We start from the raw sequence: 16,078 nt of genomic DNA, 5'->3' as shown, positions 1-16,078 counted from the left end.
GATAAATTTCTGATCCTTTGCATTATAATTTTGATCATAAATCACCCCGTATAAATACTTCATACTTGATGTTCTAAAATATTTGTCTATTAATCTATCTAGCATATTTAAATGAAGACAACAGTGTATATAATTTACATGATAAAACTAAACCGTATAAAGTCTGTACTAGGAAATATGAACTTAATGGAAACAAAGGAAATAATGCATATTGTATTCATAAAGTATTTATTTGCTTTAGTACTAACTACAAACGTTGACAAAAAAGCTCATGATTGTTAACGTTTTTTGTCACGTTTTAGATGGGAAGATCAAAGACAGTACAGTACACCCTGGTCGAAAGTGGACAAAATACTTCAGACCAAATTTAAATGCCAGATTTGAACAGGAATGTTTTGTATTTACCAGTAATCCGATAGACCAAAATGCAACTTACTATCCAGTATAAACATGACACAAGTCATGTTTACATCGTTGACTGTCTCATCCACGCTCGCCATTTTTGCCGTTCCCATTGATAAGCGGAATAAACAAGCCTACTTGCGGTGCTTGATCAGAGGTTGAGGCACACTATGACAAAAATAGATTGATTAAATCAAAAATGCATTCAAATTGCACAATGACGAGAAAGAATATAGATTGCGCCACAAAACACATTAAAATGAAAGTAACAACCCGATTTAAAAATGTAAGGAGTAGAAAGTACAGATATTTGTGAAAAAAGTAAGGAGTATTAGTACTGATACCAGAAAAATCTACTTAAGTACTTTTTAAAAATTTACTTATTTTTTTTCTTTATTCTTAACAGGTTCCTCTGAACAGGACGCCAACACATCCTTGCCACAAACAGATCGAGAAGCAGAGCCCATGGACACGAGTGCATCTGAAACTGCTGCTCACGCCCTGCCTTGTCCCACCCCTGCCACTGCCTGACCTCTGACACCTGGGTTTGCATGCACATGAACCAGACGCTCAAAATCCGATCACCCGATTCGAAGGATCTCACAGTATTAAAGGTCCCCAGAATGAATCAATGTTCCCTCTTCTTTAAGTGGAGGTCCGTTAGTTGGTGTACCGCTCTTCTTCATAAGAGAGCTCCCACTTTTTCAGAGTGTGTAAAGGCTCTGCTCATTCTCTGACACCAATCAGGACGTTGATGCTGAGTGCTCGGCCCCATTGTTTTAAATTTAGATATTTTTTTGTCTATTTCTCCTCTCAGAATACTTGAACTGGTGTATGTCTTTCAAAAATAGCGACAATTGAAATATATTGCACTTTTATATTCCACTTCTGTTTATTTCATTCTTCTACCCCCACCGGAGGTCCTTCCCCTTGTTTTCTTTTCCAAGAGGCTTTGTATAAATCTAGCACCCGCCATGCTGCTATATACGGTGTAAATACTACATTTGTTATTTTGAGCAATGGTGTAGAAGCTGAAATAGTAGGTGGCCGTCCAGCATGGGGGGGAGAAGGGGAACAAGCAGCTTATGGCGAAGTGTTTTCGTAATTGTTACAAATAAACTGCGCCGTAGTTTGCAGTTGTAATGGGTTTCTAACAAAGCTTGTTTAAATAAAGCATTATTTAAAAAAATGAACAACTTTTAATTTGCTGTTAGGGAACGTCTTTCCTTCCAAATGGTAGATTTTTCCACAGTGAGGCCAGTTTGGTTCCTCTCATCGGACGATGCTTTTTATTTCAAACATCACACCAAAAGCAACAGAACAACGTTTTGATGTCTACAAATCGGTGAGTGTAAAGCACAAGCACTGTTCATTTTTGACAATACAGCATGGTTTAATAAAGGAACAAGCTTCTGACAATGTTCTTCTGCAACTATTACAGTCATTCTACATTAATATAGTTGTAATATTGTTCATCTTTTCTATTTAAATGTATTTCCAACTTCCTGTGTTTGCCTCTGCTTAGCTGTACAAGCTGGCTGAAATTGAACTAATCATAATACACTGGTTTGTAGCACATATAGTTTTACTGATATTCTAGTCATTTACCTGTGTCAGCTTTTTTAATCGATAGCTTAATTGTACGATTTGACATGAACACTTTTCCCTTCTTTACTTGCACTTCATTTGTTAGCTCCGCATAGGGCTGGGCCACTAAACGATATTATATCGAACTGCGATAAAATTTGTCAATAACAATGATACGCTCTGGACTTTTTGACTATTGATCTAAGAACCAATAGATTTCGGCTACGGAAAATGTATCAGCTGAAAATGTTGTCATTTAATGGACCTTCTTATTTTTGTGGCTTCAGTCATTGTTGTGATACTCTTTTAAATCTGCAAGCATTAACAACTGATATCAGAATCAATATCGTTATCGTTCAGTATGGAAAATAATCAAAGGATGCAGTTTTGCCATATTGCCCAGCCCTAGCTAAGCTTGTGTGCACTAGAATGTTATCGTCTTACGCTGGTGTTTTTTTCTCTCAGCTTAATTAAATAACTTCATATCCTACATGAGTTGCGTGTGCGTTCAAGTCATAGCAGAAAGAGTGTATCTATGAGAAGCACAAATAAAATTCATTATTATAAGTGGGATTCCCCCACCGTTAATGGTTAAACTATTAAATTTTGGTTCACAATTAAAAATAGTATGTCCAGAAAGGGGCACTATCAATTGAATTTATTTTTGTCTTAATCTGACATTCGTTATGAAGGTACTGACATCAAAGAAGCCAACCGGAAGTATGCTGGATAAACTTCTAGGTGTGATTTTGGAACTGGTCTACATTGAGTAAGCTACTTTGTTTATGTTCAGAGTATGTGACAGCAAGTCAGTATTGTTTTTTGGAATACACCTCTGATGTCGTAATTATAAATACAAACTACACCGGATGACTTAACCATAGTGGGACAGGAGCATCATGGGCAAACTTTGTGCAAAAATCGCATGTGCGAGGTGAACATGCAAGAGCGTGTGCAGTTCGAAAATACTCTGCACAAATAATATGATGATACAATTTAGGTTGCATGCAGCTTGCAAAAAAAGATAATAATAATAATATGGAAGGTCGTTGGGGCCAAAAGTCTTTAAATTGGAACCAGTAATATTCATATACAGTTAAAGTCAGAATTTTTTTATTTTTTTATCACATTTCTAAACAATAGTTTTAATAACTCCTTTCTAATGACTGATTTATTTGATCTTTGCCATGATGAAAGTAAATAATATTTGACTAGATATTTTTCAAGACACTTCTATAAAGCTTAGTTACATTTAAAAGCTTAATTAGGTTAACTAGGCAGGTTAGGGTAATTAGGCAAGTTATTGTATAACAATGGTTTGTTTTGTAGACTATCATGAAAAAAATTTGCTTAAAGGGGCTAATAATTTAGACCTTTAAAATGATTTTTTAAATTAAAAACTGCTTTTATTGTAGCCAAAATAAAGCAAATAAGACTTTTTCTAGAAGAAAAAATATCAGACATACTGTGAAAATTTCCTTGCTCTGTTAAACATCATTTGGGAAATATAAAAAAAGGAAAAAAAATTCAAAGGGGGGCTAATAATTCTGACTTCAACTGTACACAGCAGGCAATGAAAACTGCATTTGGGACAGGTTTCATGTCATGCTATGCTATATTGAGATAAGTTTACAAACATCAGATGTCATTTAATTATGAAGTACTGACGCAAATGGTCAGTCAATGCTTTACTGAAGAAGTGTTTATCTTGGCACTGCCAAAATGTATGCTACTCCAAACAACCTGTATGTTAATGTGAACTAAAGAAATGCGTTCAAATCTGGTGCCTCAAAATCATTCATTTATAAAAAATAAAGAAAACTAACACAGTTGAACTTTCATTTGAAGATTTTTGGCCCTAGTGACCTTCCATACAAAGTAAATTTGGGTTTAATTATACAATAACCTAACTAGTTGACAGCTAAATTGAGCGGATGTTTATTAGCAACAGGAGGTAGATCGTTGTTAAAGACCAGAGCTGTGTGCAATTAAGCAGGCATTAAAACATTCATGCGCAGGAAACCAAACATTAATACAAAACATAGGACAACCTAAACTTTGTAGTGCTCGACTTTAAACAGTGCTTCTGATTTTACGTTACATTAACATTTCTCTCTCAGCAGTAGCTAAAAAGTGCAACAGATCCACATTTCCAATCACAAATCGAGCATCTTCCTTCATCACATGACGACTGGTCATATTACCTCAGGCAAGAATGCATTACAACAGGACAGAATGCTTGGAAATTGGCCCTTAAGGTGCTAAAGCTCCTCATATCATATGATGGGACAGGACAAAGTCAAAGTGTGGTGAGCACCGTATAAATCCACATGCGCAATTGAATCGGGGCCCGTCCTTTCGAAACCGTGTGGGACTGTGGATGATAGGAGACTCACTGGGAGCAGCAAGAGATGTAGGCGGGGGTCAGCAGTGACACGTGAAGGCTTAATGTTCAGCTGAGGCTCCTGATGTTCTCTAGTAGAGCTTGTTTTAGCAGAACTGCAGTCTTTCCTCCGGCGGCGGCGATGTCGGCCTGCACTGCAGCGTCCCAGGAGAAGGTCAGAAGAGCTGCTGGGGCCTGGAAGATGTAAAATAAAATCCATCATACTTCCACAGTTGATTAATTATAAAAATGGCAGATGTTTTTCATATTCCAAGTGCTCTTAAGTGTTAAAGCGCAGGTGAACACATAAAAAAATGGGAAAGAAAACAATTGAAAAAGCGATCTCAAAACTGACAGGATTGTGAAAAACAGCTCTTTGATTTGGGCCTACCAGATTGCACTCATTGATGGGCGTCTCTTCATCATCCTTCAGTTTTTGTCCTCCGGGTGCCATCAGCTCAAAGGGTTGCCAGTCATTCTCCAGCGAATCGCGCACAAACTGGTACAGCGCTGACAAGCGCTCCCATGCCAGGAAAGTACCTGCGATATTGAAGAATCCAAATCGTGTTGGAAGTGTTGATGACAACTTACATTTCACACAATTTTTTTTTCTGAAACCTTTACAAATATACTATATTACAAAATATATTTGTTCTCTTTTACAGTGGCCCATCATATCGCGGGAGTTACGTTCTAAAAGATAGCCCACAATAGGCGAAATCCACAAAGTAGTCAGCTTTTCTTTTTTTTTTTACAATTATTATTGATATTATATGGCTGTAAAACCCCTCACTATACGCTTGTTCTTAGACAAACATTAACTTTTCACCTTTTTCTCTCTTGTTTAAACACTCTCAAAGTTCAAACCTTCATAGAAACAAGTCCAGTGTTATAGAATATTATACTATAAAACCAAAGATCAAAACCTGTTGTCGGACGCAAACATTAATCGTTGTTAGCAAAAGGTTCATGAAGCTTTTGTGCTAATATGAACAGTGTCCCGAGTCGTAGCTGGGCACCACCGACTTGCGGCGCTGGTGTGCGTAGCCTGATGTTTGCATGTTGCTGTGCATGCAGTGTGTGACCCCCTTTATGATAAACAGTTACTACCCTTTTTGCATTCTTGTTGAAACAAACTGCCGACTATTTATGTTAATTTGGCAAGCTGAACTCATTCTATACTATACAAGAGACAATGATCTACAGCCAATCAGGATGCAGAACACAATGCGCTGTAAAAAAAAAAAAATCTGAGACCTAAGCTGTGAATGACATATTATATGCTTGCATTAATGAATATATTGTAAAGGTGCATTAAACACAAGGAGCGTCCCAAATCGCATACCTGTACGCTAGTCTATGCCACAACATTTTACTGTAAGTAGTAGCGCATTCCAACTGAAAATTTGAAAAAGAATAAGTGCACTTTAAATACCCAGATGTTGTTCTTGCTCCACCGATAAAGTGTGGAAAGTTGAACACTTCATGCACTTAACGGTTGTCGATTTGCTAGATGCTGGTATTAGTGTCAGTATTGTTTGTTTTTAGGATATCTGTAAGCTAGTGTGCTCCAAAACAGTGACAAAATGTGTGTTTAGCAGATATACAACAGACATGTAAAGCTTGTAGTTTGTCACTTCCACCTAAATTGATCAACTTTTTTTTTTTTTCACGTCACCTCATACTTACGTTTTTCCATCAAATCTTGACCAATCAAATGCTCTGTAGTATCTGACATGCCCCGCCCCCTTCAAGATGCTTCACATTTAATACCCTTGAGCTCAACCACTCCCACTGGCAGAGCGGCAATAAAGCAAAACACTATTGGCTGTTTTATAAAAAGGGGAGGAGCTACACTGTCCCACCCTCTCTCTGTGTTTGTGTGGAGATTACGTCAAACATCGAATCAAAGCTCTTCACCAGACCTTTAAGGTTGGATTATTTTACTTCTTTTTGATTGTATGAATTAAATCCTCTGATGCTAGTGATTGTACTCATGACAGATGCTGTTTGGTTGTTTATTTCACTATTTGGCAACCGCTAAATTAGGACTGGGAAACTGTGAATTCCTGGTTCGTAAAAAAACCTTTTTTAGAAAACTAAACTCGTGCACGACATGGTTTGGCGTATAAGTGTATAGAGAGTAATTTTGACTGCAATATAGTGATATAGGAGGTAATGAAGACTACAACACTCAGTCATCGTGTCATCAATACTCGTCCTCTAGTGAAGAAAATTGTGTAACTTGTATGTTTACTAAAGTGGATTAATAGTGATGTGATATTGCGCACCGAGGTGTCGAAGCATGTATCAATTAAAATGATGCATCTCGCAGTGAAGAAGTGTACCGGAGCTTGATTTGTTTTGCTATAATCATGTGATCAGTGACGTTCGTAAGCTTCATTTTCGCTTATACCCACATGACTGCTTTGAATTTTGATTTAAAGGTTAAAAACCCTCGTGGGTTAGTAAAGTGTATAGCGAGAGATTAGGCGTCAATTACATAAGTTACATATTACATAAGCTTCAAAGCACCACACCGATCCCACGCACTAGTAATTCAACTAAAATACAATAGTAATTTATAGTAAAAAGCTTTTGAACCATACTAAAGAGCATTAGCGTATTATTTACAACTATTTTTTTAAAAGGCCACTGCATATTGTAGTATAGTGTATAACGGAGGCCATGCAGCTGGCAGGTACAGCTTGAAAGCTTCACTACCGTAGCCTCCCATGCAAGAATCGACGGTTCGATCCCCTCTTGGAACGAATGGGTGGAGGAAGGATCAGTTGGAATATGATAAATGTAAATACTTTTGCATACCTTGTATTTTACTACAGTCATTGGTGGTGTAATGTAACATACCTTGTAAAAAAACTACAGTAATTAAGTAATTTGTTTATATTACTATTGTTGTATTATGAATGAGTTGGTCAGTTGTGAACGTTTGACATTTTTGCAGCACAGTGCTTTCCCTCCCTTTAACCAGCAGAGGTCCTCATCAAGCTCTTGGAAAGCTTCGGGTAACGAACCTTTTTCCAATACAATCGAGTTGAACGGTTCACTGGTTCAGAAAGCTTCATTTCACCATCACTACTGATTAGTACTGGACAGACATGCTAGTAATGTTAGGTAAATTTAATAATCCAAAGCTACCCACCCTGGAGTATATTTCCATCTGGTAGCCTCACTCTCAAAAGCGCATAGTTGTACTTCCGTCTTTCTCTCTGCTCGTCTTTCTCACGCATGGCTTTCGTTCGCAGCATTGCGTTTTTCTCCACCATTTCGCTCCTGTGACAAAAGAATCTCATTAAAACATGCCAGGGCTTCATCAGCTTGTTTAACACACGTTTTATGCCTTTACTTCAGCTGCTGTTCCTTCTTCAGCTCCTCTGCGCTGAGGTTGTAGAAGTCTGGCGGCAGCTCAAAGTGTGTGGCGTTCTGGGACGGCCTGAAGACCTGCAGCTGACGGTCCAGCTTGGCTCGAACTGCTTCGCCTTTCTGCAGCCGCTCCAGATGAGTCTTCATCTGCTCCAGAGCATCTGAATCCTGCTCTGGCAACACTAGGAAATCTTCAGTCCTTTCTGAGAAGCAGCAAAAAATTAACATGTTACCTTTAAAGTGAACGTTTACTCATCCACCGACTTGTTCCAAACCTTTATGAGGTTTCTTTTGCCTGAGAAGAAATTAGGACATTTTGAAGAATGTTAAAAATCACTAGCCATTGACTACCTACTATGAATGTCTCCAACGTATCTTATTTTGTGTTCAACAAAAATGAACTATCCCTTTAGTTTAGGTTGACTACAGACTTTTTAATTTAACCATTAAATTGCGGTCCAGAAATTTTTAAACTGCAAAACAAAATGATCCAGAAAATGTTTACAAAAAAGTAAAAAAAATATACTTAATTAACTCCTGTAGAACATCACATAAGATTACAGCGATTGACAATTATATTCCAATAATTTTTGAAAATATCTTTTGTGATCAACTGAAAGTGAACTATCCCTTTAATTTAGTTGACGGCAAACTTTTTGATTCATTTAACCAATGAATTGAAGTCAAGAAAATTGTAACTGCAAAAAAAATTTTTATCCAGAAAAACTTTTAAAAATAATAATAAAATAAAAAGTAATTCACTCAACTGTTGTACAACATCACATTGAGATTATAGCGGTAAAGAAGTATAACCCAAACATTCTGGAAAATATATTATTTATTTATATATATATATATATATATATATATATATATATATATATATATATATATAGGGGCGGTGCAGTAGGTAGTGCAGTCGCCTCACAGCAAGAAGCGTTTCTGTGTGGAGTTTGCATGTTCTCCCTGTGTTTGCGTGGGTTGCAGTTTCCCCCAAAAGTCCAAACACATACTGTACAGGTGAATTGGGTAGGCTAAATTGTCAGTAGTGTATGAGTGTGTATGGATGTTTCCCAGAAATGGGTTGCAGCTGGAAGGGTATCCGCTGTGTAAAACATGTGCTGGATAAGTTGGCGGTTCATTCCGCTGTGGCGGCCCCAGATTAATAAAGGGACTAAGCCGAAAAGAAAAAAAAAATATTATTACAATAATATATATATTACAATAATATATATACACACACACACACACACACAGAATTATTAGCCCCCCTGATTTATTAGCCCTCCTGTTTATTTTTCATTATAGTTTATTTTTTTTTATTGTTCAACACATTTCTAAACATAATAGTTTTAATAACTCATTTCTAATGACTGATTTATTTTATCTTTGCCATGATGACAGTAAATTATATTTGATTAGATATTACTATCGAAAAAAAATTAGGCTAAAGAGGCTAATAATTTTGACCTTAAAATGGTTTTTAAAAATTTTAAAACTGCTTTTATTCTAGCCGAAGTAAAAATATCTTCATCAAACATAATTTTAAATATTGTTTTGGAGGTCAGTTTGCAATTAATTCATCAGCACACCACGTAATTACATCGTTCTTTAAATATAACGTTATTTTTATTACCTTCTCCATCAATCGGCAGTGTGCTGCTTTCAAAGCCCAGAGCCTGCAGATACTCTCGAGCTCCTTCAATCCCACTGACCTTCTCCTTTAGTAAACACAAGTCAAACAGCAACAAATAACATATGTGCACTTGTTTACCTAATTCAGTTTCCAGACAATGAAAAGGATCATACCTGAAACACTTTGTTGCCAACTTTGATCTTCCTGTACTTTTCCTCAGTTGGATTCTTACAGATGTTTTCGATATACCTGTTGGCACATAATTGTGTCATTACACTACTGCGCTGTTGAATGCTCAATTCTGATTGGCTGATGAACATTCTGAGTCGTGCAGTTATTTCCAGGTAAACACAGCTGAAGTAGTTCCAGCCAGTTCTTGACTGAATTACAGATCCATATTCAATTCAGGTTTATTTGTATAGTACTTTTCACAATAATGATTTATTTTTATTGCATATCACTACGCAGAATGATTTCAGTTGGCCTAAAATCCACTCAAAACATACAAAAAGGTGTATAATAAACTAGGACTGCACACAGGAGCTGTTTTAAGATCAAATCTTGGGAAATGTCTTGAAAGCAACATCTGACCAGTGTCTTTAGTTGTGTAACTGTGGAATAAGCTTAATATTAAACACTGGTCCGTTGAATAATTAGAAAAAAATGCACACCGTTTCACAACATAGCCGCATCACCAACTTGTGCATAATTTTTCTAATAATTCATCATTGGTTATTATTATTTACTTCATAATATTAGTATTAAACAGTCCTTACTTGCTAATGATGTCGATGGCAGCTTTGACTTTCTCTTTGTCTTTGTTAAAGGTGTGAATCATCATTATGGAGGCCTCTATTGCATCCTCGGAAAATCTCTGTGAAGAAAAAAAAAGGTACTTGAGATAAATGAAAACCACGTGTAATTGTTCAAGACTTTGGTTGCCATATCCTCACCATCAGAATGGCTTCTTTGATGTGCAACTCTCTTTCAGCCTTTGTGACAGTTTTTCCGGTAAGAGGACAGGTGAAGAAAACTCCTGACACTGAGAAAGACGATAGATCCCTCTGTGGAACAGCCGAGCCCTTAAGAAGGTATAATCATGGTCAGTAATAAAGTAATGCTGTGATTAAATGATTATTAATGGGATATTAACTGAGGGTATTCATTTTGCAATGTCTGTATATTTTGTTTGTTTTTTGACTCTCAAAGTGTCTGTAATCATTGACTTGAATTTTAAAGTTCTACTAAAAAAAGGTTGATCTGTATTCCTGACAAAACATTACACGTGGTCTCAATAGAGAGACTGCAGTCATTTTTTACTGTAGAGTTTGACAGATCTGCCTCTGTATATTAAAATAAATCATATATTTGATATTAAAATATAATGCTGGTCAGCACAGAATTTTTCAAATGACACATTATATTCCACATATGAGAGGTAACAGTACAGGTTTATAATTGATTTTTTTTTCTAAATGAATACGATAGGTTAAATATGTTGAAATTTAATTGCTCCAGTCTCTATATTCACTTTTATTATCATTTTTAAAATAATCATTCATTTTTTTTCTTTATTAAACAGGGGTCGCCACAGCGGAATGAACTGCCAACCCTTCCAGCTGTAACCCATCACTGGGAAACATCATACACACTCATACACTACGGACAATTTAGCTTACTCAATTCACTTATACCGCATGTCTTTGGACTTGTGGGGGAAACCGGAGCACCCGGAGGAAACCCACGCGAACACGGGGAGAACATGCAAACTCCACACAGAAACGCCAACTGACCCAGCCGAGGCTTGAACCAGCGACCTTCTTGCTGTGAGGCGTTTAAAATACATTTACATATTACATTTAATATGTAATATGTGAAATTAATTCACTTTTATTGTAAACAGACTTTTAATAATACTTTTATTAATAATTATTGTGAAAAGCGCTATACAAACAACCTTGAATTACTGTTTGAAATATAACAACATTTAAAATATGATATGATTAATTGTTTTTTCATGTTTCTAATAGGATTAAAGAAAATTTTACATTTTGAAGTTTTAACTATTTTGGAATGTATTTATTTGCAAGTAAATATAATCTCACTATTTTTTTAAACATCATTTATGAACATTAAATAGTATTATTATTAATAATAGGGTTATAAAACAATCATAATTTTAAAAAATACAAACATTTTCTATTCCTCTCAATGTAATAAAATATTTTTTTCATTTATATTCTTCATTTATATACAAATATACACGTTATACAATTCTATAAACATTCATTCATTTTCCTTCGGCTTAGTCCCTTATTTATCAGGGGTCGCCAAAGCGGAATGAACCACCAACTATTCCAGCATATGTTTTACGCAGCGGATGACCTCTGGGAAAATTCTATAAACATACAGTAATTTATTAATAATTTTAACAGATGTCTAAAATAATATGTATATACATATTATATCCTGTATATTATTAGTATATCCTGTATATACACACAGGAAAGAAGAACATTCATTCATTCATTCATTTTCCTTCAGCTTAGTCCCTGATTTATCAGGAACGTCCCAGTGGAATGAACCTCCAAGAAGAACCAAACCCAGTAAAACCCTCAGACTTGCCTCGATCTCGGTGTTCTTCAGACTGGCCACTACGGCGGCCGCCTCCGCTTCAAGTTCTCGCTTCACTGAAACACAACAACAAACGATTAGCTAACGGGAATGCGTGATATCATTTACGACAATACCTTTATTTTTTAAAGTGAGCTAACATGTTTTCTGGGGTTTCTAACAGTATTTAGGTACATAAATTAAATAATGAAATCTTCAGTGTATAAATCAAATTAATTTAATTTTTAAGTTGCAAACTTTATTGTTTTTGCAGTTTTATACTTTAAACTCGTTTGCATTTTTAAAGTGAGAGGTCTTAATAAATGACAAATAAATGATAAACTTCATTCTATTATGGATTAATTTTTCAATTAATCCACAAATCAGATGGATTTCAAACTATGTGGAAATCACGAACTTAATGCTGAAACAATAAATTGTGGATCCGTAAAGCAAAAATAACAAAAATATTCAACAGTTTATTCTCCTCAGTGTCAGTATAGGGAGCATATTCACAAGCACTGCGCACCGTCGTATACCGCCCTATGCTCGAGCACAGACGCATCTAAGGTAACACGTCAGAAAAACGACCAAGTGCAACCAATGAACGAGCACCCTATACTGACACAGAGGAGAAGAAACTGTTGAATAAAGACGTTATTTTTGTTTTATGTGCGCACAAACGCATTCATAATATTCCAACTGAACCACTGAAGACTGGGCTGTTTAGAGCAGGGGTTAAATATCATTGATAGCTGTGGGCCAAAGACAAATATACCAAACTATTTTACATTAAAGTTGCCATGGGTAATTTCTTAATTTATTTCAGAATATTTAAAATGACATAGAAAACATAACTTTGAATTGTTTTAACTAATGCAGTAGAACTTTTTTGAATTATAATGTATTGCAATAAAAACATAAACAATCACATTTATAACACAGTGGTTTACAATGCTGAATGCTCTAGTCAAGCAGAATCTGCCTTTGCCTTGATTTGCTCACCAAAGTTTCTGCATTGTTCTCTATCCGTCTGGTAACAGTATGTACAAGTTAAACATACTGTAGCTTAACAATAAAATAAAGAAATAAAAGGTTACATTAAATTTGAAATCTCTAAACTCTTATCATCATTCTCTCTCTCTTTTCAGATGGCCCTAGTTTGGACATCTGTGGTTTAGAGTATGTTATTTTTGGTATTTTCGGTATACTCTGAATGAGTCAGGACTGTTGATGTCTATGGAGGATGAGGGAGCTCTCAAATTTCATCTAAAATATCTTAATTTCTGTTTCGAAGACAAACAAAGGTTTGTAACAACACAAGAGTATTTAACAACAGAATTTAATTTTTTTGGTGAAATAACACTTTAAGAATGGGGACAGTTTTAGTGTCATATTTATTTATCCACAAAGAGCCAAATCAACACAAAACAGTGCCATTTAATTAGGGATGCATGATATATCGACGGCCATATCGTTATCAGCAGATAAATGCTATTTTTAATGTTATCGTTATCGCTCCCATATCAAAATTAGGCCGATATCTTTAAATCGATAGAATATGTAATTGTCCAGTACACTACAACAGAGCTTTCCCCACATTGTTTATTTCTTCAAAGTCCATCCTTTCTATGTGTGGTATTGCTGTGCATTAATAACTCAGTAAGTAACCATATTCCTTATCATTGTAGATGTGTTTGATAGTATCATTGAGTATTTTTGTTTAAATCACCTCAGGAAAAATATTAGGCATAAACATAATAGCAGCTAAATTATTTGTAATTGCAGGCTATTCGTCTCATAAGATCAGTTCAAACTTTTATGAAGTTTTAAAAATAAAAGCAGTTTACTGTATAAAAATATAACATTTTGAAATATTTTTATTTATCGGAGTATATCGGTTATCGCCCATCAAATCTTAGGAGTTATTGGTTATCCATATCGGCCAAAAAATCCTTATCGGTGCATCCCTACGTTTAATTTAACCAATGATTGCCCACTGCTCCAGATGTGTGTTCACTGCTGTGTGCGTGTGCACTGGGATGGGTTAAATGTAGCACACATTTTCCGAATATGGGTCACCATACTTGGCCATGTCAAGACTTTCACTTTCATCATATAATAAATCATTATTACTGAAAAGTCTCCCCTCCAAAAATATTGTTTTTCTAAATATCCCACACACTAGTTTTCACTGTTCATTTTTCTTCGGCTTAGTCCTTTATTTATCAGGGATCACCACCGCTGAATAAACCGCCAACTAGGCTTGGGTGGTAATATGGTATACCGCGGGATCTAAAAATAGCAACGATGTCAGTTTCAATGCCGTTATACCATCATAAACAATACAATTAAATATGAGACAAGTATTAAATAATAAATATTATTTATTTAATGCTTAAAAATGAGCATGTGTAATTGTCATCACAGGACAGTGTGGAGGAGAGAGAGACGAGGTAAGATGGCGAGTCCCACACCAAGTGACCTGAAAAAGAACACAACCTCTGCAGTTTGGCAGTATTTTCGGTTTCGACCGAACAAGAAGTGAGATGTGGTAAATAAGAACAAGAGGTCTGCATTCCTACTGCTGTACCGCGGGACCCAACCAGATTTCTTGCAGTGTGGGAATACATTTCCGAATAAAGCATGGGAGCGGTCGGTAACATCCACATGCATCCATGCTGTTTATGTCTGTGTGTGTGTGTGTGAATTAGGGAGAGCGTGATGCTGTGTGTCGCTTGGTGCTCTGTGTGTGTGTGAATGAGAGAGAGAGAGTGCGATGCTGTGCGTCGCTTGCTGCTGTGTATGTGTATGTGTGTTTGTGTGTGTGAATGAGAGAGCGTGATGCTGTGCTTCGATTGGTGCTGTCTCTATGTGTGTGTGAGAATGAGAAAGAGCGTCCCGTGCAGATCTCTAATATGAACAAGACAAACAGGTGGTGACGCTGACTGAGCCTTGCATCATAATTTTTTTTAATGCACGGTAATCCTGTATACCGAGGTAAAATAGGGAGGAGGTTTGACGGTATCAAAGTTTGGATACCGCCCAAGCCTACCACCAACTATTCCAGCATATTACGCCGCGGATGCCCTTGCAGCTGCAACCCAGTCCTGGGAAACACCCATACACACTAACATTCAAACACTGCAGGAGAATTTAGTTCATCCAATTCACCATTAGAGGACATGTCTTTGGACTGTAGGGGAAAACAAACGGGAAGAACATGCAAACTTCACACAGAAATACCAACTGGTTAAGTACTAAATAAATACACAATTTACCCTGAATTCTTATGGCATCCTGAGACGTGTGCACCTTGGGCCGGTGCTGCTGCTCGATCCTGGCGAGGGCCGCAGCCCCTGCCATCTGTGCGCCCGCTGTCGGTGCCTTCCTGGACGCTGCATGAGAAGCCTGTGAGGCCTGAGGTTTAGAGCTGCACAAAAAACAACAGATCTCCCTCATTTCTCCAGTTTAAGCCCTTGTTGTGACTAACCACACTCTCAAAGTCACTCCCACGTGACTGACACACTAAGCTTGTTAACCTATGCGTAATTATAGCGTTATAAAAGGATAAACTCTCACAGCTCGATTCTGTTCCATGTTCTGGATCCAAAACCAGCAAAGTAAAACTAAATGTGTAGCCTGTGCTATATATGTAGTCAATATTGCCATTTAAATCCATGTAACATGCATATATCTTTTCATATTCAGTACATTAGTAAAAATAGCTTTCACTTCTACTGCGATGAAGGCTATAGTGGTATATTAACCTCATCATATTAATGTTGACGTTATGCAGATCAGTTTTCATGACAGACCTCATAAACATCTGATGTTTGTTTTGTTTTTACCTTGCTTCATCTGTAAGTTTCTTTCCTGGCCCTGCTGACTTGAATTTGATGTCTTTCTTGATGTCGTCGAAAAACTTCTTCATTCTTAGCGATATACTGTATGCTAACGTGCTGTTTTAAAATGCAAGATAACTTGTTTTTAATTATTTATAACTGTCAGACACACCACCACCCAAGCGATGTGTTTACAACGGGAAGAGGACTGTTTCTAAACCGGAAATG

At 36.5% G+C, this 16,078-nt stretch overlaps 2 protein-coding genes across 2 annotated transcripts in view; one reads left to right on the top strand and one right to left on the bottom strand.

Annotated features, from left to right (window-relative positions):
* chaf1a (chromatin assembly factor 1, subunit A (p150)) overlaps window positions 1-2,479 on the top strand; it is a 22,774-nt gene extending 20,295 nt beyond the window's left edge. Inside the window, exon 16 of the mRNA XM_056447249.1 lies at window positions 809-2,479. Coding sequence (XP_056303224.1) covers window positions 809-933 — 125 coding nt within the window. The 3' untranslated portion in view covers window positions 934-2,479. The remainder of the gene's footprint in view (window positions 1-808) is intronic.
* ubxn6 (UBX domain protein 6) lies at window positions 212-16,078 on the bottom strand. Its single transcript, XM_056447250.1, has 11 exons — window positions 15,857-16,078; window positions 15,287-15,438; window positions 12,006-12,082; window positions 10,346-10,474; window positions 10,169-10,266; window positions 9,566-9,641; window positions 9,393-9,477; window positions 7,740-7,959; window positions 7,536-7,666; window positions 4,764-4,912; window positions 212-4,567 (listed from the first exon to the last, which is right to left on the bottom strand). The coding sequence occupies exons 1-11, from the start codon at window positions 15,937-15,939 to the stop codon at window positions 4,442-4,444; spliced, it is 1,326 nt and encodes a 441-aa protein (XP_056303225.1). The 5' UTR covers window positions 15,940-16,078; the 3' UTR covers window positions 212-4,441.

This window comes from Danio aesculapii, chromosome 22, assembly GCF_903798145.1.
Source record: "Danio aesculapii chromosome 22, fDanAes4.1, whole genome shotgun sequence".
NCBI lineage: Eukaryota > Metazoa > Chordata > Actinopteri > Cypriniformes > Danionidae > Danio > Danio aesculapii.
The sequence above is the reverse complement of the archived record's forward strand: the minus strand, read 5'-3'. Positions and strand labels throughout refer to the sequence as shown.